A 27936-nucleotide genomic window follows, 5' to 3' on the forward strand; every position below is an offset into this window, starting at 1 on the left:
ATAAAATATTTCTTAATAACTTGAGTGCCACAGTGGCACACATCCGTATAAGCACGTGACCTCAATATTGGTGCACAAGACAAAACTCATTCTGCTTATGGATAGAATATCTTCATAGGAACACTGGGTGGGGGGCAGGCGGATTTGGTGCTTGTGGGGAGCCTGTTTAAAGCTGGCTTCCCACGGCCACCAGCACCCGCCTCTCCCCATCGCTTGCTGCCTCTTGTACAGAGGCAGCAAGGAGGTGTGGAATGCCTGTAGTCAACAGGATTAACAGATAAGCGATAGGCTTATTGGTGAATGGTGCAGTTAGTTGTCTACACATTGATATCCCTACCCCGTGCACGGTCCCCCAGCACCCAATTCCCCACATGCAACAACAGCAGGCGGCCTGAGCACTCCTGCTATGTGGGTTTGCCGGCCTCACAGTCTAGCCAGGCAAAGGCCAAGGTCCTTGGCTGTGTGATCCAGGGCATAACTGAGACTTTCCACGCAGTACCATCTGGATAGTGAACAGCTGTGTCCTCTCATCAACTCTCCAACATGGGATGCCTTTGATACTGCTTGGCTATGAGAACAACCATTCCTGGCTTGCTCACACACTGCCTCTAGCATGTAAAATCTTTCCCCACTGAATAACAGGAGGGCTTTTAGCCAGCCACCCTGGAATTATAGTACAGATTGACACCAGTAAATTCCCAGTCCTAGATTTCTCCCTGAAAATGTACATCTTGTACTGTCCAGCTCTTTCTTCTGTGCGGTCAAGCTTGTAGAAGGTCTAAATTCTCGGGGTAGCTGTGTTAGTCTGTAACTTGAAAAGCAATGAGCAATCCTGTGGCACCTTAGACGTTAACAAGTATATCATGAGCTTTCATGGGTAAGTGGGTTTTACCCACAAAAGATCATGATATCATGTATTTGTTCATCTCTAAGGGGCCACAGGACTGCTCATTGCTTTCATAGAAAGTCTGACATTTCATTCATAGAAAGTGATATGTTCAAATCCTCTTATCTCAAATAGAGTTCCCCAGACACTTCAAACACATGCTGATTTAGATAAAACAATAAAATAAGGTTATTCACTACGGCTACGTCTACACTGGCCCCTTTTCCGGAAGGGGCATGTTAATTTCAGCCATCGTAGTAGGGAAATGCGCGGGGGATTTAAATATCCCCCTCGGCATTTAAATAAAAATGTCCGCCGCTTTTTTCCGGCTTTTAGAAAAGCCGGAAAAGAGCGTCTACACTGGCCCCGATCCTCCGGAAAAAGCGTCCTTTTCCGGAGGCTCTTATTCCTACTTTGAAGTAAGATTGATCATAGTCCTGTAACAGGGGTGAACAAAAGGGCGCAGACTGCCACAGTAAGACACCCAGCTTGGGGCTGCATGTGGCTTGGGGACTGACTCCAGAATGCATTGCTAATCCCAGGGCACTGTTAACCATTTGTTGGCCAAGAATTTCACGGAGAATGATCAGAGCTCAGTTTGTTCTGTGCTGTTCTCTGTCCCTTCTCTGGCACCCTTCCTCGCTGGCTCCTTCCTACCCCTGATCTTTAATCTGACCTATCTCCTCCTGCCTCCCCTGCTGAGAGCCTGTAACTGGATCTCAGCCTGGAAAGGGCACGGGAGAGCCAGCCACATGATACTGTGGGGCTGCTGGCAAAAAGAACTGGTGTCTGCAGGAATCCACTGAACAGGACAGTTCAGAGCAGAGGGTCCAGCTGCCTGTGGAGGCAGTGGGAATGTACTCCTCTCTTTAACCCTTCCCCTGGCACAGGAGGGATGTTTTCTAGAGAAGCTGGTGGATTTGCCCCCTTTTAAAAGACTCGCAATCTATCTAAAAGGTATGTTGTAAACCAGCTTATGCATGATCTAGAGACTGTTTTGGGGCGGGGGTGTTAAGCAAGATGGCCCATTCTGGCCTCAGTCTGTGGTTACCCCTACTCATCCCCTTCTCTTGTGGGCCATGGGGAGATTAGAATTACCAGCATGCTCATATCACTCACAGCTCTGCGTTATGACACTGACTCCGACCTGGCCTTGTTCTCCAGGACTAGACTTAAAGACTTCTTCAGCCGATGCCACCAGGTGGCACCATTCAGCATGCGAGCAAGTTTTGACTCTTGGGAAGACATTCTGGTTGGTAGGTCGTTCCAGGTTCTGTGATGCTCTGGTAGGCAGTGAGCCTAGGGATGAGGGAGCTGGCTTGGCAGTGGGAAAGTTTCCCGTCTGCCTTGGGCCTGGACTAGCGTGCCTTCTGGAGGCGGAGTTGGTCCTTGGGAACCAGGGGTTGTTGGGCTGAGCCACATGGAAGCAGGTTGCTGTGAGCCGATGCAGAACTCTCATATGCGAATAAAGAACGTTACCTTAGACTCTGTCCACAATCCAGCACCCATTTTCTTCAGCTGGGAAGATGAGCTGCAAGGTCCCAGAGGTTTGCTGCCCCTGGCAAGAGGGCTATGCTGGTGCCAGGGCTACAAGGTCACTGATGTCAGAAAGGGCAGAAATGCCACAGTAGCACTGTTGACCTTTAGAGGATTTGTGGCTGGGAAAGAGCAGGGCATGTTAGGGTGGGAACTAGCCTGAGCACTGACTAGTAGGGAAGAACATCCGGTGTTGAGCCCCCTCCCTCTCTCCGGAGCACCGTGCCGCCCCTCCCTGCCTGCAGTGCCACACGGGAGCATCGGGGTCAGCACATGCTGCTGGGGAGAACACCCCCTACGGCGCCCCCACCCTGCTCCCTGCATTGCAGTGCCACACGGGAGCATCGGGGTCAGCACAGACTTTGGTGGACAGCGCCCCCCCGCTGAGCCCTCCCTGCAGTGCAGTGCCCACTAGCACCATGCTTCAGCAGCAGAAGGTGGGGGGGGGGGGGGGGATCTGAGCTGAGATGGGAAGGAGCAATCTACAAGTCACAGCCAAATCTCAGTCACACCTGCCTCTCCCCCACCAGGACTAGGGAGCCTCTGTTCCACAGCTCCCAAGCCTGGGTCCTGTTATCAGCAGTGTCACCAGCACGCTCTGTCAAAGGCCCACAAAAACTTGCTTTGACCTGGGCTGATCACTGCAGAAAGGCGAGACTGTACTAGGCTCTGGCTGCACAGCCTCCTCTCCCAAGGGGCCAGATCTACCCTGCTTGCCCCTTTGAGGGGTGTCCTCAGGGAAGCAGGGGACAGGGTGGCTGGGTGGTCCCCTGCTCCTATCATGGCCCTGCTGGCTTGTGAAGGGCGTTCTCAAAGCAGCAGGCTCCCATACATCCTTCCCCACCTGCTGGTCAGGGCTGGGGAGACAGCTGCCTAAGAGCTTCCCCTTCAAATGTGGTCGAGGCAGCCTGCCCTTAACACTCACCGGGGCAGGACACTAATGCAGGAGGGGTCCAGGCTGGGGGGACCCCCAGAGCAGCAATCATGCAGGACGGGATTAGGTCAGATTGGGATTCCCCACCCCCCACCCTGCATACTCGCACCTCCACTTCCATCCTGCTTGCGGGCGCTCCCCGGAGTTGAACTGACGGCATTGCAGACCCCATGCCCAGGGGAACCTGGCAATGCCTGGGTATGGAGATGGAACTGGCATGGTCTGGCCTCTCTGCCTGTGATTGGTGAAGGCCAAAAGTACGTGGGCAGAGCTGCTTGCTGGCCTGGGGGCCTCCTGCCTGGGCCGCACCCTGACATGGGGTGCCATGGATACAGGCGCCATGGTGATGTCACTTCGTGTCTCCTACCTTCCTCCCTGGTTCAGGGCCTCTGCCCCTTTAAAACACCAACTTTCCAGATGCTCCTCCTCTCACTGATGATGTCATCACCTCTCAGGGTATGTCTGCACTACAGCGCTAATTCGAACTAACTTAGTTGAATTAGTTAATTCGAACTAAGCTAATTCGAACTAACGCGTCTAGAACTAAAAACTAGTTCGAATTAGCGTTTTGCTAATTCGAACTAGCATGTCCACATTAAGTGGACCCTGAAAAGGGCTTAAGGATGTCCGGAAGCAGTGCCGGCAGGGCATCAGAGGAGGACTTAGAGCGTGGAGATGCTGTCTCAGGCTAGCCGAGGGCTGTGCTTAAAGGGTCCCGACCCCCACCCCGGACAGACAGTTCTCAGGGGTGCCCCACTTGAAAACCATTCCTGGCTTGGATTGCCCGGAGTACCCACACTGGGCACATCACACCACTCGGCCATCAGACCGGCTGCACTTGCCACAGGCTGCCATCTGGAGAGAGGGGGCAATTGGGGGGGCTGCAGGAGAGCTTCCACCCCCAGAAGCCCACAGAGCCAGCCCAGTCCTCCCCATCGGGGGCTCATACCCCATTCCTCCCTCACCTCCTTCCACTTACCCTTCCCTAGCCCCTTTTCTTGATGTACAAAATAAAGGACAATTGTGTTCAAAAATGGAATCTGTCTTTATTGAACAAAACTGGGGGAGACTGGGAAAAAGAGGTGGGAGAGGGGAAGAGAGAGGCTGGGAGAGGGGAGGGCAACTAAAATGATCAGGGGTTGGGAACAGGTACCATATGAAGAGAGGCTAAAGAGACTGGGACTTCTCAGCTTAGAAAAGAGGAGATGGAGCGGGGACAGGATAGAGGTCTCTAAAAGCAGGGGTTGGGTGAAGAGGGTGTATACAGAAAAGTTCTTCATTAGTTCCCGTAAAGAAGGACTAGAGGACACCAAAGGAAAGGAATGGGTAGCAGGCTTCAAACTAGTAACAGAAAGTTGTTCTTCACAAAGCAAAGAGTCAACCTGTGGAACTCCTTGCTGCAGGAGGCGGTGAAGGCTACAACTAGAACAGAGTTTAAAGGGAAGTGAGATCAAGTCATGGAGGTTGGGTCCATGGAGTGCTATTAGCCAGGGGGTAGGAGTGGTGTCCCTGCCCAAAGTTTGTGGAAGGCTGGAGAGGGATGGCACGAGACAAATGGCTTGGTCACTGTCTCCGGTCCATCCCCTCCAAGGTCCCTAGGGTTGGCCGCTGTCGGCAGACAGGCTACTGGGCTAGATGGACCTTTGGTCTGACCCAGTACGGCCATTGTAAGCTCAGGGCTCAGGGTCGGGGGTCTCAGTGGACCCCCTTGATTTTCATGCACACCTGCTCCTGGGTGGCCAGGCTGGCAGGTCTCCTGCCCAAGCCAGCCACTTTCCTGTGCCTAGTGCGGAGATTGTGGACAAGGTCCACGATGTATGCACTAGCCCTAGCGGGTGCCCGCCTCTTGCGGTCCCGGGCAAGCTCCCAGGAGCCGCCAGCCTGGTCCCGGGAAGAGGGGGAGAGCTGGGGGGCATCGGGTGGCTGGCTCGAGCCCTGCCAGGTGCAGGGTCTGCTGGCTGGGTGCTGATGAAATCCCACGTCACACATACACAGGCATGGATCCTACTAGAGAATGACACCGGGGGCACCGAGCTCCCTTTTGGGGGGAAGGGGCAAGCGCTGGAAAAGCCCCCAAAGCCACTGGGATACAGAGGAGCCACATAATGCAAAGGCCAGTGCCCCAGCTGATGGGGTCACACCTGGAAAGGGGAGGCAGGGGGCTCCTCCAGGACCGGATCTGAGCCCAGCAGGCCCGAGGGGAAGTTGGGAGAACAGGACAGAGGCAGCGGGGGTGGCCCCCTCCCCGGGGGGCTCCCTGGGTGCTATTTGAAGTGGGAGAGGAAGTGGGAGACGGGGTAGTGGGGCGAGTCGATGCCCAGCACTTGGCAGACACCCAGCACCTTCAGGCAGGCCTCCTGGCGGCTGGCACTAGCGCAGGCCACATTGCAGAAGGGCTCTTCGTACTCCCGGGCGACGAGCTTGTCCTCCAGCAGGTTGAGGCGGATGACGCCGCACTCGTGCAGCGCCTGCAGCGTCTCCACGCTGGCGGTGGACTTGAGGGCCTGCAGATGCTGCGACACCACACACATGACGCCCACCAGGTGGGTGTGGGGCTGGGTCCGGGCAGGCAGCCGCGGGGCCACCCCGCAGGCCACCATGACCGAGGCGAGCATGATGTCCACCCCGTAGATCGCCTGGATCCAGTCGCGCAGGTAGAAGCCGCCCATGCGGGGGTTGATCTCGATGAGCTTGGGCCCGGCCGCCGTCAGCTTGAGATCCAGGTTGAAGACGCCGTCGGTGAGGCCACAGCCCAGGCAGCACTGGTAGGCAGCGCGCACGAGCTGGGCCTCGCGGTCGGGTGCCAGGCAGGTGGGCATGCTGGCTGCCGTCTTGGTGAAGCGGGGCACGCAGGTGGGCCCGTTGTCGGAGACGAAGGCGGCCAGCATGCGCCCGTCATAGATCACAATGTCCACGTTGTGCTCTGTGCCGGAGACGTACTCCATCAGCAGCATGGCGTTGCCCCAGCCCAGCCCAATGCCCGGGTGATCGGTGTCCTCCCGCAAGTCCTGGGAGATCTTCTCGAAGTGCAGGTGACACTGCTGCACGTCCTCCACCAGCTTCGCCCCCACGGCGCCCGCCCCGTACTCCAGCTTCATGACCCCGGGGAAGGAGAGGTGGCGGGCGGCCCGCTCCACGTCCGCGTGGCTCTCCAGGTGGCAGCAGGGCACGGCATAGAGCACCGCTGAGGCCCAGCCAGGTGGGACTTCCTTGCGTCGGCGCAGCAGGTGTTGGTGGGTGCGGCTCTTCTGCTTGGCCACCCGCATGGCGGCCACCGGGCTACAGCGCAGGCCCAGCTGCTCACATACCAGGGCAGTCAGCACCATGCAGTCGTCCCAATAGGAGAGGCAGCCGTCCAGGTGCAGGCCCCGCTCCCGCACCAGCGCCACCAGCCTCTGGGCATGCTCCTCGTCCCGCTTGTGGTCTGTGATGTCGTAGTGGATGAAAGTCTGCACCAGCTGCGAGGCAAAGTGGTTGGGGTCCGACTCCACCAGGTGGATCTGGAGCAGAGGGAGGGGGACACAGAGAAGGGCTTGAGCGTGTTGACTCTGGACCCTAATGATATCGGTGTGGACATTTAATTACCCTTGCACGAAGGGTCCACTCTGGAGCCCAAAGACAGCAACGCTATTAACTATTTCACTGCTGATCACTTTTGTAGGAATGTCCTACCATTCCAGGCTGTGGGCAGAATTTCCCACCTCCCCCCTCCTTCTCCTGCCACTAGGACTGAGGATGGGCCAAGCTACTTGCCCCTGGCTCCCACAGTGGCATGGTGCTGGGCTGTGGGATACAGACTGTTCCATTACACCGACTGCAGCAACCATCCGACTGTACTTGCATCAGTTCAGTATTTGGGCTGGAACCTAATTTTTTTCTGTCTGGGATCAAGCACTTATCTCCTCTCCCCCAGCCCCTGCCCTAGTACTTCTTCCCTGGCTAACACTCAGTTCCACCCTTCCCTGTGCCCAGACTGCCTCCAAGCAGAGCAAAGGGGGGTATGGTCTCAAAGGAAGTGACAGCGAGAGCTGCAGGCTGCATGAACGGTTCCATTGATTTGAAACTGAGAGGGGTTTGTGCCTCTGACAGGCACACATGGCCCAGTGACCCTGGGGCTGCAGGCGAGGCTGATAATGGATCCGATGGTGGATGGACAGCCAGAGGTCAGAGTAAAGGTGATTTTCTCATCCAGAGATGTTATAGGGCTCCCCATTGTGCCCCATGATGCATTTCCACCCCCTCAGCAATGAGGGTCTGAACTGTAGCCCTAAGAAATAGAGCTGGAGCAGCCACCAGCATAAAAGTAACCATGGTTAATACTCTGGCTGATGTCCTTTCCAGTTCAGCACCCCACAGAGCCTGCCCCCAATTACTCTCCATATTGCTCCACTGTCAGAGTCCCAGCACCTACCCTGCCAAGGGGTCAGCACAGATAATCCCTGGTTCACCATAGGCGAAGAACTTCCTTACCCTGGGGGGTGTGATAGCTCAGTGGTTTGAGCATTGGCCTACTAAACCCAGGGTTGTAAGTTCAATCCTTCCAGAGGCCATTTAGTGATTTGGGGCAAAAATTTGTCAGGGATGGTACTTGGTCCTGCTGTGAAGGCAGGGGACTGGACTCAATGACCTTCCAAGGTCCCTTCCAGCTCTAGGAGATAGGCAATCTCTATTATTATTACAGGCAGTCCCCAGGTTACGTACAAGATAGGGACTGTAGGTTTGTTCTTAAGTTGAATTTGTATGTAAGTCAGAACTGGTACATATTGTAGGGGAAACTCTAGCCAAACATTTTTTTTAGTTTTGGATAGCATAGGGAAAGGTTAACTCCCCTCTAATGTTTGTTGGGTGCAGTTTCTTTTCAACTGGGATGCAGGGCCAGCCCCTTTGTGCTTGGAATGTGGGGGCGGGTAGTCAGGAGACATCCCCATGGCTGGTATGTCAGAAGGGGCTGGCTGAGATGCAGGGGGAAGCAATTCTGTGGTTGGGATGCTGGGAGCTAGCTAGGATGTCGGGGGAGGAGGCTGAGAGGACACCCACAGCGGCTGGAAAGTGTGTGCGGATGAATTCCCACTCTCCTCAGTTGGCTTTGTCTTTCCCAGTGCAGGCCATGCCTTGGTGGCTCAGACACATTGCTATGGAGAGCCATTTCCTTTAGCCTCGCTCCGTGGCAGAGGGCGGGGGCTGCGCTGGGCAGCACAGGGCCCAGTTTCTGCATCTTACTTTTAGCCCGTAGGCCCTGGCAGCCTCCCAGACGAACTTTTTGCTGACTCCTCCGGCCCCGATCACCAACACATGCTTCCCCTCCATGATGTGGCACTGCGCACGTCGCAACATCGTCTCCACCAGGGGGCGCGAGGACTCGCCTGCCGGCATCCCCACTGCCTGGCCCATGGACTCTAAGAGAGCGCAGGTCTCCAGGCACAGCTGAGAATTCATCTCCAGGGCCACCAGCTGCAGCATCTGCTCTGATGAAGTCAGGAGGAAATCCACGCCTGCAATAGGAATAGCCAAATCCAGGGAATGGCCAGGATGGGCACACAATAGCAGCCAGGTCCAACTAGACAGCAAGACACAAATTCAGAGACCCTGACCATGGGAATTGCAGGAGGAGCTAGATCAAGCACATTTATGGATTCCAAGATCAAAAGGGATCCCTGTGATCATCTAGTCTGACCACCAGTAGAGGAGAGGCCACAAAACTTCATAGAATATTAAAAACGTAGGGATAGAAGAGACCGCAGGAGGTCATCTAGTCCAACCCCCGCTCAAAGCAGGACCAACCCCAACTCAATCATCCCAGCCAGGGCTTTGTCAAGCCAGGACTTAAAAACCTCTAATAACGGAGATTCCACCACCTCCCTTGACAAGCCATTCCAATTTGTCCACATCCTTTCTGACGTGGGGGGTCTTAAACTGGATGAAACACTTCAGTTGTGGCCTCACCAGTGCCGAATAAAGGGGAATAGTCACTTCCCTCAACCTGCTGGCAACGTTCTTACTAATGGTCTTCATTACCCTTCTTGGCAACAAGGGCACATGGTCATATCCAGCTGCTCGTCCACTATTGTCCCCAGGTCTTTTTCTGCACAACTGCTGCTAAGCCAGTCACTCCCCAGCCTGTAACAATGCTTGGGATTCTTCCAGCCTAAGGGTAGGACTCTGCACTTGTCCTTGTTGAACCTCATCATAAATCTTTTGACCCAATCCTCCACCTTGTCTATATCACCCTGGACCTTATCCCTACCCTCCAACGTATCTACCTCGTGCCACAGTTTAGTGTCATCCACGAACTTGCTGAGGGTGCAAACCAACCCATCATCCAGGTCATTAATGGAGATGTTGAACAAAACTAGCCCCAGGACCAACCCAGGGACATTCCACTTGATACCAATTGCCAACTAGACATCAGGCTGTTGATCACTACCCATCGAGCCGACGATCCAGCCAGCTTTCCATCTATCATCTAAGGAGCCCAGCTGGCCAGGGAAGCCCTCCCTGTGAAGGTGCCGTCCTTCCCTGTCTCTACCAAGGGCAGCAGCACCCTGATCCTTTACCAGACCACGTGGCCAAAAAACTAGGGCCAGGTCCTTTATGCTGGGCAAGCAGAGGGCTCCTTTCGCCTGTAGCAAGGGGTCTCTATGGGGCTGAGGCAACACAGCCAGCTCTGCCCCATCCCTCCCAGAGGATGAACAGGAGGAGCCCCTGCTCCGAATTCTCCCTGTGAATCTGTGACTTCCCCTAAATAGTTAATGGCAATGATTGACAGGGCAGCTCACCAATCATGTCAGTCTGGGCCTGGCGGCCTCCCCGCTGTTCCACTGACAGCCCCGCCTCCATCTCCAGGAAGGCCGTCATAGCGGCCTCAGCCTTATGCTTGACCTGGGCGTGGATGGCCGCAAGTTGGGCCTTATCTGTCATTCCCTGCTGCCGCAGGCTGCTCTCCAGACTCTGGGGCACCGTGGCCTGGTGCTTCAGGGGCTTATCAGCCCGCCCCACACTGCAAACCACCTGGGGGAGGGAGAAAAGCAGGCACCATGAAAACCCCCCACCTCCACACACACCCCTGCCACCACATGCACTTGGAACTGCCTATGAGGTCATCTAGTGAGCAAGCTTCATGCTAGCCAATCAGTCCTTCCCTTGCCACACTGTTCCACGAGCCCTGATTGGCTGAGGTTCTTACCTCCCGCTCAAGAAATGGAACGTACCATATGCAAAGGTGGACAGAGGGAAAACGTGAGACAAAAAATAACCCCAGCCTAAGGTCAGCGGCACACATTGCAGACAGAAGGGCAAAGGTGATTTTATGACCTTTGACCTCCACCTGGCCTGGGTTCAAAGGTCACAGGTAACAATGGTGATGAGGTTTTTCCATGATGACATTTTTGCTCATCATTCATTTGACATCCATGACTAATGTGGTACAAAAACCAATGTAAAGTTCGCTCTAACTACCCATTGCCCTGAGCCAGCCAGTCGCCCATCTGGGTCAGATCGGAGCCAGCACCCCCTAGAGAGGAAAGACCCCCATACCCCACTCACTGCCTCCCTGAGCCAGACACTCCCCGCACCCTTGAACCCGACTGGAGATGGTGCCCCCTTGAGAAGAAAAGTCTCACATCGCATTCCTGGCCCTCCTCAGCCAGCCAGTTGCACCCTGCTTGGCCAGAGCTGGCACCCGGTAGAGCAGCGGTGGGCAAAGCATGCGGCCCATGGGGTTCTACATGCAGCCCAGAAGACATTTTATTTACTCTTGCCTACGATTCTGCTGGTTTCCGTCTGCCTAGTTTTTTTCTTAACGAGCATTACTAAGGTGACACACACGTAAAGCAAGGGCACGTGAAGTGAGGTGCGTGCTGACTGCACACGACGACTGTGAGGGTACATCTAGACTACAGGCTTTTGTTGACAGAGGCTTTGTTGACAGATACTGTTGACAAAGAGCGTCTAGACTACATCCAGTTCTGTCAACAAAGCAAGCCACTTTGTCGACATGAGAGTGTAGACATAAAGGACAGTGTAGCTGCAATAACGCCGTCTGTCGACAGAACTCTGCTGACTGAGGGTATGTCTACACTACAAAGTTAGTTCAAACTAACTTTCATAGGCGCTACACTAGCGCTCCGTTAGTCCGAATTTAATTCGAACTAACGGAGCGCTTAGTTCGAATTAGGTAATCCTCATTCCACGAGGATTAAGCCTAGTTCGAATTAACTAGTTCGAAATAAGGGCTGTGTAGACCCTTAAATCGAACTAGTGGGAGGCTAGCCCTCCCCAGGTTTCCCTGGTGGCCACTCTGGGCACCACCAGGGAAAGTCTTCTGCCCCGCTCCCGGCCCCGGCCCCCTTAAAGGGGCACGGGCTGGCTACGGTGCCCGTGCCAGGTGCAAGCCTGCCAGCACCCAGACAGCAGACCCTGCACCTGGCACGGCACAGAGCCACCCACCCGATGCCCCCCAGCCCTTCCCCTCTTCCCGGGACCAGGCTGGTGGCTCCCGGGAGCTTGCCCGGGACCGCAAGAGGCGGGCACCGGCCTGGGCTAGTGCAGACATCGTGGACCTTGTCCACGATCTCTGCACTGGGCACAGGAAAGTGGCCAGTTAGGGCAGGAGAGCTGCCAGCCTGGCCACCCAGGAGCAGGTGTGCATGAAAATCAAGGGGGTCCACTGAGACCCCCGACCCTGAGCCCTAAGCTTACAATGGCCGTACTGGGTCAGACCAAAGGTTCATCTAGCCCAGTAGCCTGTCTGCCGACAGCGGCCAACCCTAGGGACGCTGGAGGGGATGGACCGAAGACAATCACGAAGCCATTTGTCTCGTGCCATCCCTCTCCAGCCTTCCAAAAACCTTGAGCAGGGACACCACTCCTAACCCCTGGCTAATACCACTCCATGGACCCAGCCTCCATGACTTGATCTCACTTCCCTTTAAACTCTGTTCTAGTTGTAGCCTTCACAGCCTCCTGCAGCAAGGAGTTCCACAGGTTGACTCTTTGCTTTGTGAAGAACAACTTTCTGTTACTAGTTTGAAGCCTGCTACCCATTCCTTTCCTTTGGTGTCCTCTAGTCCTTCTTTATGGGAATTAATGAAGTACTTTTCTGAATGCACCCTCTCCACCCAACTCCTACTTTTAGAGACCTCTATCCTGTCCCCCCTCCGTCTCCTCTTTTCTAAGCTGAAAAGTCCCAGTCTCTTTAGCCTCTCTTCATATGGGACCTGTTCCCAACCCCTGACCATTTTAGTTGCCCTCCCTTCTTCCTGCCTCTCTCTTACCCTCTCCCACCTCCTTTTCCCAGTCTCCCCCAGTTTTGTTCAATAAAGACAGATTCCATTTTTGAACACAATTGTCCTTTATTTTGTACATCAAAAAAAGGGGCTAGAGAAGGTTAAGTGGAAGGAGGTGAGGGAGGAATGGGGAACGAGCCCCCAATGGGGAGGACTGGGCTGGCTCTGCGGGCTTCTGGGGGTGGAAGCTCTCCTGCAGCCCCCCAATTGCCCCCTCTCCCCAGATGGCAGCCTGCGGCAAGTGTAGCCGGGCTGATGGCCAAGTGGTGTGATGTGCCCAGTGTGGGTACTCCGGGCACTCCAAGCCAGGACTGCTTTTTGCAAGCGGGGCACCCCTTAGAACTGTCTGTCCGCGGTGGGGGTCGGGACCCTTTAAGCGCAGCCCTCAGCTAGCCTGAGACAGCATCTCCATGCTCTAAGTCCTCCTCTGATGCCCTGCCGGCACTGCTTCCGGCCATCCTTAAGCCCTGTTCAGGGTCCACTTAATGTGGACATGCTAGTTCGAATTAGCAAAACGCTAATTCGAACTAGTTTTTAGTTCTAGACGTGTTAGTTTGAATTAGCTTAGTTCGAATTAACTAATTCGAACTAAGTTAGTTCGAATTAGCGCTGTAGTGTAGACGTACCCAAAAGGCGTTATTCATCGTAGAATGAGGTTTACTGCTGTCGACAAAATTCTGCGGTAGTGTAGACGTAGGTATAATTTTGTCGACAAAAGTGGACTTTTGTTGACAAAACCCTGTAGTCTAGACACCATCTGAGAGCTGTGCACTTCGTACATTCTACATTCCAGGTGCTGCCATGGTTCAGTTGGCCGGGCCACCAACAGCCTCCACAGGCCCCTGGGCAAAGAGGGGGGCAGTGCCACATGTTTGCAAGGGGCGTGGCCTCAAGTGTAAGGGGTGGAGCCAGGGCGAGCCCCCACCCCCGGCCCTTAGAGCCTTCAGGTGGTGATTTTAAGGTCCCGGGCTCCAGTCACCACAGTAGCAGTTGGGAGCCCCAGGACCCTTTGAATTGCCAGGTCCTGGGGCAACTGCCCCATTTGTTCCCCCTGCTCCCCCACCCCCGTCAGCAGGCCCGCAGTTGGCGCATCCTACAAAATTCTAGGTATGCAAGCACCATTAGCAATACTACCCTATCCCCAGGAGACCACCTTGATTACAATGGGGCTTGGGGCCCAGCCAGCTGCATTGGCAGGGCGGGCTGAGGGGCACGTATTCACGGGTGCCCCGTTACCTTGCTCAGCAGAGGCTGGTCACCCCAGGATTTGCAGACGACAGTGCAGATCCGGATCGCCAGGTCAGGCCTCGGAGATGTGCTGCCTGGGAGGGGCGAGGTGGGGAGGAAGGGTCAGAAGGACCGGAAAGGAAAGAGGGGGAAACGGGACAGAGAGAGCGCGACGTGGAGGATAAAAAGGGGAGGATAAAAAGAGACAAGGTGGAGAAAACAAAGGGAAGGCATGGAAGGGAGAGATGAGTCACAAATGAGGGGTGGAGGAACGCAGCAGGGCAGAGGCGGGAAGCAGAAAGAGATGGAAAGCAGCAGCAAGGGGGGGCAGAGAAAGAAATGGCATCGGGATTCATGCAAATCAGCTGCACAGAGTGGTGCCCTCTGTCCTGAGGGATTCTGGTAGGGCCACCACTCCCTGAACACACGGCAGCTGTCCCCCACGGCCCCAGGGGACTCTGGGATTTCAGTACGACAGCTTGTGCCCCCCGGCGCAATAGGGCAGTGGCAGCCAGCCCAGGGGATTGTGGGAATTCCAATATGGCAGCCCCCCTTCCTTCCCCATGTCCCAGGCTAACACCAGCTGCATCCTGATTTTTCCCTCCAGATCTCGACATGGCGCCATCTCCAAAGGCCAGGCCAGGGCGGGGGGGAGCGCCGTGCCTCGTGGCAGCTGCTGGGGCAGGTGACGAGGCGAGAGCCTCTCCAGCCAGGGGACCCCAAGTAAGGGTATGTCTACACTACCCCGCTAGTTCGAACTAGGAGGGTAATGTAGGCATACCCCGCTGTTTCGAACCCCGTGCAGCGCGGCTACACGGGGCACGAACTAGGTAGTTCGGACTAGGATTCCTATTCCGAACTACCGGTACACCCCGTGTAGCCACGCTGCACGGGGTTCGAACCAGCGGGGTTTTAAAAATGGCGGTTCCCCGCTTATGCAAATGAAGCCCGGGAAATACCCTTACTTGGCGAGGAGCTGCCAGGGGACTCGAGTTGGGTGAGCCGGGCGGTGGGGATGAAGGCCTCCAGCAGGGCACTCTCCTCCTCTTCCAGGGTCTCCAGCAGCACCAGCATGGCCTGCAGCACAGCAGCCTCCTCCGTCTTGGGGTGGAAGGTCACGGCGTGGGCCCCGCTCCAGCGCCAGCCCGAAGGCTTCACCACTACCTGCAGGGGGTGACAGTGCACCGTTCAGTGGGGCCAACCATACCCAGCCCCACAATAGAGCCTCCCTGCCCCAGCGGACCCCTCCCATCCCGATCCCTACCCACAGGATCTCTCCTTTCCCCTTGGATCTTCCCTTCGAGAGGGGCCCCTTCCTCAGATGTAGGACCCCTTTTAATTCCCGCTGCTGGATGTGGGCCCCCCCCTCCACAGGCTCACCTACTTCTTGGGGGTCCACTCCCATTGCTGGATCTATGCTCCACTCCAGCTGGTTCACCTGGCTGCAGGGCCCTGGCCCCCCCTTCTCTCCTGCAGGCTCACCCGGCTGTAGGGCTCCATGGCACGGCCCTGTAGGAAGCCCTCGATCTCCTCCTGGATGAGGTTCTCTTGGCCCTCCTTGCCGCTGAGCTCCACCATGCGGACAGAGCGCTCGTCGGTCACGTCCCGGAGCGGGCGCGGCCGCTTGAAGGTGAAGGCCAGTGTGGGCGGCACCCCCACCCGGGCCCGCTGGTCCAGCAACTGGCGCGTCAGCAGCTTGTCCTCCAGCAGGCGGGCCAGCTCCCCCGAGCCCCCCGTGGGGCAGTCCAGGTCGCGAGCCAGCTCCCCCACCAACTGCCTGTGCTCCTTGCACAGCCCGAAGGAGCCCAGGAAGTAGGTGACGCGGCGCGGGGGCGAGAACTCGTCCAGGTAGGTGCACCTGCCCAGCTCGAAGGAGACGGCCTTGGACACCAGCAGGGAGGACTCGCCGGGGTGCTGCTCTGAGGGCACCTTGGCCAGCCAGCTGGGCGACAGGCAGAGCAGCATGTTCCCTGGGGGGAGAAGGAAAAGGGGGTGATGGTGAAGGATGGGGGAGCAGAGAGGAAGACAGCCTGTTCAATTACATCGCCAGCGGAAAGGCAGGGAGCTGCGATTTATACAGCTATGAATTGACCTTCCTTTACGCAGGGGTGGGGAACTTATGTCCCAGGGACCAGATCCATCCCCCAACTCACCTGGATCCAGCCCCTGAGGCTAGGGGATGCCCCCCCCCCCAGCATTGGGGAGCACGGGCTGGTGCTTAAGCCCTTTGTTCCCCCACCCCGGTGGACCTCTTCCGCAGGGCTGGCGCACCAGCCCCCTACTTCCTGCCCCGACCCCCCCGAGTTCCCGCTAAGGTGTTCACCTGTGCAGCCACGCACAAAAAATTCTTCCCCCGCCCACCTCCTCTGGAGAGCTGCACAGCAGCACTCGCACGGCTGCTCTGGCGGGTGGGGCCGGCTGAGACAGCATGTGAGGGGGAGCCACTGGGACCTGCCGCAGCCACGTGGCTGGTGGGGAGGCCTGGTCTGGCTGCTACATGACAGAGGGAGCCGGGGCCTGGTTTGGCAGCTGAGGGTGGGAATGGGACTTGCTGCATGACAGGGTGGGGGGAAGGAGTTCTGCTCCGGTGGCTAGGAAGGTGTGTGTGTTGATAAATTGGGTGCCACGGTGGCACTCATCCAAACCAGTGCACATGACCTCAATATTGGTGCACAAGCCAAAACTCACACCGTTCATGGTTGGAAAATCTTAGAGGCAACACTTCCTCCACCCCAGCCTGCTCCTGCACCCTACAACCCTCCTGGACCCACCAATCCCCCAACACGCTCCTGCACCGTCACTTCCGCCCACACCCCACACCCACTTCCTGGCAGTTCGTCCCACACACTCCCCGTCTACCTTTACCCAACCCTCTCCATATCCCTCCCCCACTGCTCTTTGTCTTATCCACCCTCCTCTGGCCTACATACCCTCCAGCCCCTCTGATCCTAGACACCCTCTGGTTCCTCAGGCCTCCTCCCCTCTCTGCTTGGGCCCGGGGGTAGGGAGGCAGGTCATTGAGAGCACAGGAGACCGAGTGCCCCTGCTCTCAGCACCGGTGCCTGGCACCACCGCAGCCAGGATCAGCCATGAGTGGGGAAGTCCTGCTCAGCCCCTGCAGTCCCAGGCTGGAGTATGTCCATCACTCTGTGGAGCTGGCACTTGGCAGAGGGGACGGGGCGCTCAGCGAGGGCAGAGCCCTCAGAGCACGTAGCTGCCCAAATCCTTCCTGAGTCTGTGCACAGTCCGATTTTTCAAAGGCTGACAACCTGACCAAATTTGGCTGCATTTCCATAGGGCCAGCAAAAGGCAAATCCCTGACGAATTGCAGTTAAGGGGCCAAGCATCTAACAAAGCCAAGATGCTCCTCAGCAGCAAATTTCCTGCCTGATGTTTTTGCATACCTCTCCTGCATGGATTTCCCTAAAACTCCTCCCCTCTCAAACACTCTGTACGTGACGTTTTTCTAAACTGATTTTTGTACCTTACTCTGTGTGTGTGCGTACTTGTCCATATTGGTTTACGTGCAGAATCGAAAAGTGTAATATATGTAAGTGTTTCATTGGGCCCCAAACTCATTTTTTTTTACATTTTGGTTCCTTGAATGTGTTTTTCCAGAGCCAACAGCGAACAGAAACATTTGTTAGTCACACAGCTCTAATGAAGAGACTTATGTTTCCTTTTTGTAAACCAAAAAAGGAAGGAAATTCCTAGATTAAAAATGTTGTTAACCCAGAATGTGGATGGTATAGAGCCACTTGAATGGGTGTTGTTAGAACACCATAAGTCAATTTTTTTTCTTCCAGCTGGAGTGAGGAATTGGAAGACTTAAGAAACACGTCAGAAAGTCAATTAATAAACGCTTGCATTTAGTCACTGCTCTGCTGCTGCCCAACCTTAACTCTGCTCCCAGTGAAGACTGGGGCTTGGCAGGCTGGCTTAACGATCAGAGGATGGTGGCCAGGGTGGAATGCTAAAACATATGCTGAATTCAAGTACATAAAAGGCTGCTGCAAGGAAGAGGGTGAAAAATTGTTCTTGGATAGAGCAAGACACGATAGCCTTAAATCACACTAACGGCAGTTTAGGTTGGACATTAGAAAAACTGTCTAATTGTCAGGCACAGTTTAGACAAACAGCTGTCAGGGATAGTCTAGTTATGTCTTAGTCCTGCCTTGAGTGACGGGGCCTGGGCTAGATGGCCTAGTGAGGTCCCGTCCCGTCTCTTTGGGGGTGGGGTGTCTGAGGTAACACTAACATTCTACATTTTATTACAGTCCCCTCAGCTGTCCCGGGGTGACCCCAACTGAGCCCGTCAGCCCAGGCATTCAGGGCAAGTGGCACCGAATTCCCAGCCATTCCTGGGCAGGAGAAACTTGCAGCCCATGGGCACTGCAGGGATACAGGCTGTGGCCCTCACCTGGGCACTGAGAGCTGCCCTCCAGCAGCACAGATAGGTACGAGGTTGGGGATCCCAAGATGCAGATGGTCACGTCCACTGAGCTGAACCCTAAGAGAGACAGGGGAGGAATTAGCGTCCTGCCGCTGCACCCTGGCGCTAAGGGGTGCCATGTGATTGTCCTCCATAACCCAGCCCCGTCTCCCAGCCTGGTGCTAAGGGATGTCATGCACCTGTCCTCCATAGCTCAGCTGTGCCCAGTCTACCAGCCCAGCACTAGGGGGCGCTATGCTGCTGCTCTCCTCACCTAGCTATGCCCCACCTCCCAGCCCAGCACTAGGGGGCGCTATGCTGCTGCTCACCTCACCTAGCCATGCCCCACCTCTCAGCCCAGCACTAGGGGGCGCTATGCTGCTGCTCTCCTCACCTAGCTATGCCCCGTCTCCCAGTCCAGCACTAGGGGGCGCTATGCTGCTGCTCACCTCACCTAGCCATGCCCCACCTCCCAGCCCAGCACTAGGGGGCGCTATGCTGCTGCTAGCCTCACCTAGACACGCCCCACTTCCCAGCCCAGCACTAGGGGGCGCTATGCTGCTGCTTGCCTCACCAAGATGCGCCCCACCTCCCAGTCCAGCACTAGAGGGCGCTATGCTGCTGCTTGCCTCACCTAGCCATGCCCCACCTCCCAGCCCAGCACTAGGGGGCACTATGCTGCTGCTCGCCTCACCTAGCTATGCCCCACCTCCCAGCCCAGCACTAGGGGGCGCTGTGCTCCCAGATCCCCCTGGGTTGGGGCCACAGGAGAGGGCTCTGCCCCCAGCCCTGTGACCCCCACCCAGGAATGGTGGCACCCCTGGGAGAGCTGGCATGCACCTGTTCGGGGCTCCTTGGTGCGGTCGACTGTCTCTGGCAGCCCCTCCTGCTGCAGGGTGCATTGCAGCAGGTCGTAGTAGTAGGTGGTCCAGGTGTGCACCTGGGTGTCCTCCGGCGAGCACTTGCAGTTCAGAGACACATCCTGGCGCCAGGAGGGGCGTGGAAGGTTGAGTGACAGCAGGGAACCCTGCTCAGCCCAGTCCAGCTCCTTCAGGGTCAGGGGTTGATCCACATTGATCTGATCCAGCGACACCTGCAACGGAGATGGGGGCTGGGAGGGCGAGCCCTGGTGCTTCAGGGCACGGCTCTCCCTGGGGGGCAGTGCTGGGAGGGTGAGCGCCCGTGCCCAAGAAGTGGATCCAACTTGGGGGCACTATGGATCTGGCTGGGGGTGAATCCCCACAGGGTGAGGCATGTGCCAGCTGCCTGGGGGCAGCAGAGGCCAGGGCAGGAGCTGGTTTTCAAACAAAGCATCTCTTCTCCTCCCCAAAGGGGGCGGGTCACGTGGAGCCCGAGCTAAGCAGCTTGAGGAGCAAGGCTGTAAATAGAGCAATCCGCCAGGGTCAGTGAGCTGGGAGGGTAGGAACAGAAACGAAGGGATGGTGGGGGGGGAGAGATTTTTGCCTCACGCTGGCACCCCCCACGCGTCTTCTTCTCCACCACACACCCAACGCAAGGCCTTGCCAGAGCTGTTGTGCAACAGCCCCCTGGCCCTGCACAGCTGGGGCTCCGGTGCTGTGAGCTTCCCCACAGCAGTGCCCTGGCAGCCCTAGGGCCAGAAGACTGATGTTGCTCATGGTGCTAAGGTTACTGGATCCCAGTCAGGACTAGAGGGCCCAGAGGGGGTGGCTGGTGACGTGGGGAAGGGCAGGGGGGCTGGCTGGGGGAGACTCAGACTCAGACTCCAGGGTCAGAAGGGACCATTATGATCATCTGGTCCGACCCCCTGCACAGTGCAGGCCACAAAATCTCACCCACCCCTCCTAGAATAATCCTCTCACCTATATCTCAGATATTGAAGCCTTCAAATACTTTGAAGACCCCGAGATGCAGAGATCCTCTAGCTGTGATCTGTACCCCATGCTACAGAGGAAGGCGAAAAACCTCCAGGGCCTCTGCCAATCTACCCTGGAGGAAAATTCCTTCCCGACCCCAAATATGGCGATCAGCTAAACCCTGAGCATGTGGGCAAGACTCATCAGCCAGACACCCAGAAAGTTCTCTATAGTAACTCCTATCATCCCTCCATTGACCTATTTCCCACTGATAATGAAACGAGTGGGACAAACTCACCATCTTGCCAGCAAAGAGGCTGCAAAAGAAAGAGAGAGAGAGAGATTGGGACCAGTCTCATGTTTCCATGGACAATGAGGTACAGCCTGTCACCCATTGCCAGCAGGCGCCAACTGCATGTGCTGTTCACCGCTCCCCAGCATACACTGCACCTCACCCACTCAGCTGGGGCAGATCCAGCATCAGCCCCCCGCACCCACTACTGAATTCCAGGACTGGGACAGCTGTGCCATGGATCAGGGAAGAGAGGCATTGGCAGAGCTGTGACCCTCCCCGCCAGCAATGCTCCCTCTCATTTTCATCCATGTGCGGAATCAATTTTATTGTGTGCACTGAGGCACGTGCGGATGTGCACCACCAGTAGAAACAAACCCCTAGCTGTGGGTGCTCTGCTAATCAGCCAGGCAGCATTTGAATCTTTCCCAAGAAACCGCACAAGCATACAGCTTACAGGGAACACTGCCCCATGGCATTTTGGGTACGTTGCCCCTGTTCTGAGGGTCAGTGATGGGGCATTTTGGCCAGGGGGCTGCTTTCCTGTCTGGGCCCATGTCCCAGCTGCTCCTCACAGCCACTGAGCTGCGACATCCCCAGCGCCTCAGGCAGAGGCGGATTAAGCTAATCCCCAACCCCCTCCTGCTGGCTCAGCAGGGGCTGCAGGGCCCCTCCCCGCCCCACTGGCTCTGAACTCTCCCCGGGATGCAGCTGAGGAACCAGAGCTCCCCCAACCCCAGCATCCCAAGAACCCAGGAGTCTGAGGCTGGTGTCACACCCAGCTGGTGAAGCAGGATCATCCCCAGGGGGCAGGGCTTTGACCTCTATCCTTGGAACAGGGTGAAGGAGCCTTGAGAGCAAGAGGCAGCATCTCTGGCACATTCCTCATTCCCTGAGCTGGGCACAGAACCCAGGAGTCCTGAGCCATGGCCACCAGCAGCTCCCTCCTGTCTGGTCTGTTCCCCGGCAGCTGCCGTGCCCAGCAGAGCGATGCCAGGCAAACGTCTCCCCACTCTCCTCCGCCCCCACTGGTGAGGGTCAGGTGGGCTGCTCCTGGGCCAGTTGTGGGGGGCTCTTCTCAGCCAGTCCCTGTCCTTCACCTGCCAGGCACCATGCCCAGGGCCTTTGGGCTGGAGCTGGGACACTGTGGAGTGCTGTGCTCCAGAGAGTGAGGTGGGGAGCCCAGTAGGGGGCGCTCTCCCCTCGCAGTCAGTGCTACCCGCCACACCCCAGGGCAGCACTAGGAGGCGCCGTGCCACAAGATGCCGCCTGTTGGACAGACACGGCAGCCCTGTCCTTCGGCGTCAAGGGTCCCATTTGGACAGGAGTTGAGGTGTCCTAGGCAATTCCATTCTGCCTCCTCAGACGTCTTCCCACTGCCTCTCCCGCACAGGCGTGCAGCCGCATGGCGAGGGGTTAATCCACTCCAGACCCCACCCCAGAAGCAGCAGTATCTCGGCACGGGGTGAGGAATTCCCTATATACACAAAGCCAGGCTCCACCCCAGAGATGGCTGCATCACTGCACCTAGTGAGAGACCCTTGCCATGCTCATAGCAGAACTCAGAGGGGGTTAGGCCTGAGCTTCCCAGAGGGGCACAGGGATAGGCATACCCGAGGTGACCCCCTCTCTTCTCTGCCCCCCTCCCCTGTGGGATTAACAGGGATGTGCAGCTCTGGCAGGGGAGGGTGGGAATCTCCTTACTGGGCGCCCTTCCCTCCCGCCCTCCATCTGTCTCATTCCCTGGCTCCCAGCCCCCAAAAACAATCATTGGGCACAGGGATGAAAAACTGGATTAAGTGAAATTAAATGAGGGGCAGAGACAGTTCGTCCCCAGGGACAGGCTGGGGGCAGCCCCTCCCTGGTGGGACTGGACAGGAGAGGTCTGGGGAGAGAGATCGTCACTATAGGGCCCATGCAGCCAGTCAGCCAGCGCAGCAAAGGCTGTGCGTCCCTAGCCAAGCCCTGCGTTCCCCTCCCCACCCCCGGGGCCTGTGAGAGGCCAGGGCTGTGTGGCGAGCTTCAGGCAAAGTGCCCCATGAGCCAGGATTGCCCTCAGGCCACGGGAAGCAGCACGCACTGGCTCCACCCCGCCTGGCTTCCATCAGAGTAAAAGGCAGGGCCGTGGCACCTCCACACAGTGTCTGTGCAGGCAGGATGGGCACTGGACAGGGGCTGCTAAGCTGGAGAATTCCCATCAGCTGGTTGTTGTCTGCCCCTCTGCCGATGCCACCCCCTGCGGGAGGGGGGCCTGACTGGGTGACACTTGGGTCCCGCATGGGGCTCTGCAGGAAGGTGCCTCTGGCGCTAGTATCAGAGTCCCGGGCAGCTTTGATTTCTGCCCTACCCCGTGAGCCAGTGATGGTCTGGTGCCAGCCCACATCAGTCCATGGGAGTCAATGGAGCCAGCCACCATGTCCCCGGCTGTAATCAAAACCAGCATCACTCCACTTGAGTCTGTGCCTGCTTGTAGCAACTGTGACTCCAGCCCCACATGTTACAAACAAACCAACCCCTGGCCACCTGGGGTCACTGCCGGGGCGCAAGTGAGCAAGCCCCCCTCACCCATCCCCCAGTGCTGGGACAATGACATACAGCGAGCTCCCTTTCCCCTGTTTACAATCCCCCCCAGCGTCTCCACACGAGGGAGCAGATGGGCTGGGGTCCAGCTCACAGCACTGGCGGAACTGGAGTTCCCCTTATTCCAGCGGGGCAGGAGGGGCTTGCGCTGAAGGGGTTCGGATGCAGGACACCTGGCTCCAATGCTGAGTTCTGCCACGCAGCCTCCCTGTATGACCCTGGGCAAGCCCCTTACATAGCCCTGCCTCAGTTTCCCACAACAGAGCAATAATGAGCCTTTGGCCATTTTGATAGTAAACACATCAGGGCAGGGACTGTCTCACTGTGTGTCTGTGCAGTGCCTGGTGTGGCAACAGGCCCTAGCCTTGGTGTGAGTCTGTGTCTGCAGCACTTGGTGTGACAGGGCCCTGATCTCAGCTGGAGCACACTGGGGATGTGAACGTCTAACCAGTTAACCATAAGCATCACCTTACCAGGTGATGTTGTCCGGTTCCAGTTAACCAGTGGGGGCTGGAGCACCACCCTGATTGCCACTGGCAGGGGGCTGCTTCAGCCCCCCAGGGCCCAACGCTGGTGGAAGGCATACCAGCCTGGATGGAGCATCCCCTGTCCATGGTGGGCCTGGCCTACGCATGCCCCAGCTTGGCTGGAACACCCCCCCCCACCTGTCCCTCTTTAATCAGTTAACCATACATAGTAACCAGTTACCCAATTAAAAGGGATCTTACATCCCTAGAGCACATACATGCTCCCATCACACAACGCATACGTTGACCTAGAAGCGGCTGGGTGAGCGAGGCTGGGATCTGGGCAGCGTGGGGCCCTGAATGTGGGGGGCCCAAGGCAACCTCCTTGCTCGCCTTGCCCAAAGGCCAGGCTTGGTTCCATAACTTCTGATAGTTAGAGCCCTGCACAGATACAAAAATTGCATCTGCATCTGCAAACGTGAGCCACCAATATTCGCACTGACATCCACAGATGCGGATACCCACAGATATAAAGCAGATATCCATGGATTTGCAGGACTCCATGGATATTTTCCTTAGGAGATGGATATTTAAGAGGTATTAGTCAGCTTTGGAAATTACAACCTTGACTTCAAAACAGACTCAGTTATTAGCATAAACCTTGATGCCAAGGGCTAGGAAGAAATGGCTGATTCCATAATCCTAACGGGCGATAATAATTTCCCCAACTCCACCAGACGGGAGATTGCTTAGGGATCATAAAATAAAGCAGTATTTCTCAGACAGGAACTCACTCTATGGTGGCACAGAGAATCAACCAGGAACGTGGGATTGTTCCCCAGTGTCAAAAAATTCATTGAGAAGATAAGTCTCCTGCTGGTAGGGTGAGGAGAAAGGCTCTAAAATGTGACCCAAAGAGTCACATCATCAGCTACCTGAGTCTACACAGAGACTCAGATGGAAGAACTGGGAGCTGCAACCCACCTCCCCAGTGTGAGCAATGTTCCCTTTAATTTTTTCCATTTGTGTGAAGAATAAATGTTGTTCTGTGCACTGAGACACATGTAGATGTGTACCACCAATGGAAACACATGCTGCCAGCTGTGGGCACTCTGCTAATCAGCTGGGTGGCACCTGAATCTCTCCTGGGTGGCCATCCAAGTGCTCGGCTTACAGGGAACACAGCGTGACCAGTACAGCTGTGCCTCCCTGAGTCTGCAGAGAGCCTGAGACCACCGCCCTAAGCAGTGTGAACCGCCCCCAGCGTAACCAGCCTGGCAGACATGACCCGTCCCACTCATTTCATGGGGTGCTATCTGAGAAGACACAGCTCAGTGCTGGCACTTCTGTGGGACTCTGGGACACAGCTGGCAGCATCTGGGGAACGCTGGCTCAAGACAAGGGGCTGTGCTGGTAGCTCTGTTGATTTGTTTCCCACCCACGGCCCATCTGCCTTCCAGCCTCTCCGAGGGTATGTCTACACTACAATGTTAGTTCGAACTAACGGACGTTAGTTCGAACTAACATTCATAGGCGCTACACTAGCGCTCCGCTAGTTCGAATTTGAATCGAACTAGCGGAGCGCTTAGTTCGAACTTACTAGTTCGAATTAAGGGGTGTGTAGACCCTTAATTCAAACTAGTGGGAGGCTAGCCCTCCCCAGCTTTCCCTGGTGGCCACTCTGGCCAACACCAGGGAAACTCTATGCCCCCCTCCCGGCCCCGGACCCCTTAAAGGGGCACGGGCTGGCTACAGTGCCCGTGCCAGGTGCAAGCCTGCCAGCACCCAGCCAGCAGACCCTGCACCTGGCACGGCACAGAGCCACCCACCCGATGTCCCCCAGCCCACCCCCTCTTCCCGGGACCAGGTTGGCGGCTCCCGGGAGCTTGCCCAGGACCGCAAGAGGCGGGCACCTTCCTGGGCTAGTGCGGACATCGTGGACCTCGTCCACGATCTCCGCACTAGGCACAGGAAAGTGTCCGTCTAGGGCAGGAGAGCTGCCAGCCTGGCCACCCAGGAGCAGGTGTGCATGAAAATCAAGGGGGTCCACTGAGACCCCCGACCCTGAGCCCTGAGCTTACAATGGCCGTCCTGGGTCAGACCAAAGGTCCATCTAGCCCAGTAGCCTGTCTGCCGACAGCGGCCAACCCTAGGGACCCTGGAGGGGATGGACCGAAGACAGTGACCAAGCCATTTGTCTCGTGCCATCCCTCTCCAGTCTTCCACAAACTTTGGGCAGGGACACCACTCCTACCCCCTGGCTAAGACTACTCCATGGACCCAACCTCCATGACTTGATCTCACTTCCCTTTCAACTCTGTTCTAGTTGTAGCCTTCACAGCCTCCTGCAGCAAGGAGTTCCACACGTTAACTATTTGCTTTGTGAACAACAACTTTCTCTTACTAGTTTGAAGCCTGCTACCCATTCCTTTCCTTTGGTGTCCTCTAGTCCTTCTTTATGGGAACTAATGAAGAACTTTTCTGTATGCACACTCTCCACCCAACTCCTGCTTTTAGAGACCTCTATCCTGTCCCCCCTCCGTCTCCTCTTTTCTAAGCTGAACAGTCCCAGTCTCTGTAGCCTCTCTTCATCTGGGACCTGTTCCCAACCCCTGATCATGTTAGTTGCCCTCCCCTCTCCCAGCCTTTCTCTTCCCCTCTCCCACCTCCTTTTCCCAGTCTCCCCCAGTTTTGTTCAATAAAGACAGAGTCAATGTTGGAAGAAACGTTATCTTTATTTTGTACATCAATAAGAGGGGCTAGGGAAGGGTAAGTGGAAGGAGGTGAGGGAGGAATGGGGTATGAGCCCCCGAATGGGAGGACTGGGCTGGCTCTTTGGGTTTCTGGGGGTGGAAGCTCTCCTGCAGCCCTCCAATTGCCCCCTCTCCCCAGATGGCAGCCTGCGGTAAGTGCAGCTGGGCTGATGGCCGAGTGGTGTGATGTGCCCAGTGTGGGTACTCCGGGCAATCCAAGTCAGGACTGCTTTGCAAGTGGGGCACCCCTGAGAACTGTCTGTCTGGGGTGGGGGTCGGGACCCTTTAAGTGCAGCCCTCGGCTAGCCTGAGACAGCATCTCCACGCTCTAAGTCCTCCTCTGATGCCCTGCCGGCACTGCTTCCGGACATCCTTAAGCCCTGTTCAGGGTCCACTCAATGTGGACTTGCTAGTTCGAATTAGCAAAACGCTAATTCGAACTAGTTTTTAGTTCTAGACGCGTTAGTTCGAATTAGCTTAGTTCCAATTAACTAATTCAAACTAAGTTAGTTCGAACTAACTTTGTAGTGTAGACGTACCCCGAGTGACTCCCTCATAAAGCCAATCCCTGGTCACTCTTCAGTCCAGCGAGGCCCTGGGGACCAGAGGGGCATTTACACTTAGCGGCCCAAGGGCAATGCGGGGGGACTCGGTGACCCCAGAGCCGACACGCAGGTGTGCAGAGCGGGTTTACTCACCTATCCTGCCACTGCAATGGCCTCTTCCTGGGCAGAGCTCACATGCTCTCTCTGCCAGCCACCGCCCCCCCCCCATTCCAGTTCCAGCTGGGGATCACACCAGGGACCCCAGTGCAGTTATGGGCCTTCTCCTCCAGAGTGATCGGTGTCCAGGGGCACTTCCCACAGCCCCCCCAGCTGCGTCCTGGCCATGTTGGGGGGGGGGAAGTGTTCCCCTCCGCCTCCCGGGAACAGCCTCCCCCCCTCCCCATCACCCCTCTCCCCCCCCGCATCGTCTCCCCCCTGCGCGTCAGGCTGCGCTGGAGGGGGGGGGGGAGACATAGCATGGATTCTGCCTGAGACTGCGGCCCCCAGCAGGCCTCCCCCCCTCCCCACAGCCTGGCCAGGGGCGCAGCGCGGCGGGTTGTGGAAAGTGTGGAAACCCAACGCAGCATCTCCCGGCTCCGCACAGCCCCGACCCCCCAGTAGCTCCCCACCCCGCGTCCCCCCGGCCCTCACCCAGACCCCTCCCAGCGGCCCCCGCAGCTCCCACCCCGTGTAGGGACCCTCGACACTCCCCTCCCGGCAGCCCCCCGCCCCCAACCCCTCCAGCCAGGCGACTGGTGCCTGTGGGAGGGGGTCAGCGGGGCGGGGCGGCCCCCGAGAGCTACCACGAGCCACCTACGCCCCCAGCGGCTCCCCTGAACCTCCAGCCAACGCCCCCGCCCCCGCATCCCAGCGCCCCCCATCCCCTCCGCAACCCCCCGCCCAGCGCCCCCGCCTCGCCATCCGCGGACAAAGCGGGCCCGGCCGGAGGCTCAGACCTACCCCGGTGCAGCAGCGGGTCCCGCTCGGTAGCTTCTGGCAGGCGCCGGGTAAGAAAGAGGCGGCCGGGAATGTCCCGGGATTAAGGCAGGCGGCTTTATATAGAAACCCAGCCGGGGCATGCCCAGTGCGCCGCGCCCGGCCGGGCTGGGGAACCAGTGTCCAGGGCCGCGGCTGCTAGTGCCAGGGAGCGGGGCCGGCAGGGAAC

The 27936-nt window shown here is 57.0% G+C and overlaps 1 protein-coding gene across 2 annotated transcripts; it reads right to left on the reverse strand.

Moving 5' to 3' along the window:
- Positions 1-4405: 4405 nt before the first annotated feature.
- Positions 4406-27925, reverse strand: LOC102451775 (carnosine synthase 1). Of its 2 annotated transcripts, none has more exons than XM_089778761.1 (10): positions 27732-27925; positions 20433-20451; positions 19140-19392; positions 18288-18377; positions 15350-15837; positions 14833-15031; positions 13877-13962; positions 10133-10364; positions 8577-8848; positions 4406-6856 (listed from the first exon to the last, which is right to left on the reverse strand). In XM_089778761.1, exons 1-10 carry the CDS (start codon positions 27848-27850, stop codon positions 5621-5623), a joined length of 2994 nt encoding a protein of 997 aa, XP_089634887.1. In that variant the 5' UTR covers positions 27851-27925; the 3' UTR covers positions 4406-5620. The 2 variants fall into 2 exon arrangements, with proteins under 2 accessions (XP_089634887.1, XP_089634888.1); XM_089778762.1 differs by having other exon boundaries at positions 27728-27925.
- Positions 27926-27936: the final 11 nt, after the last annotated feature.

Source organism: Pelodiscus sinensis, chromosome 5, assembly GCF_052426305.1.
Source record: "Pelodiscus sinensis isolate ZL-2025 chromosome 5, ASM5242630v1, whole genome shotgun sequence".
In the NCBI taxonomy this organism is placed as follows: domain Eukaryota; kingdom Metazoa; phylum Chordata; order Testudines; family Trionychidae; genus Pelodiscus; species Pelodiscus sinensis.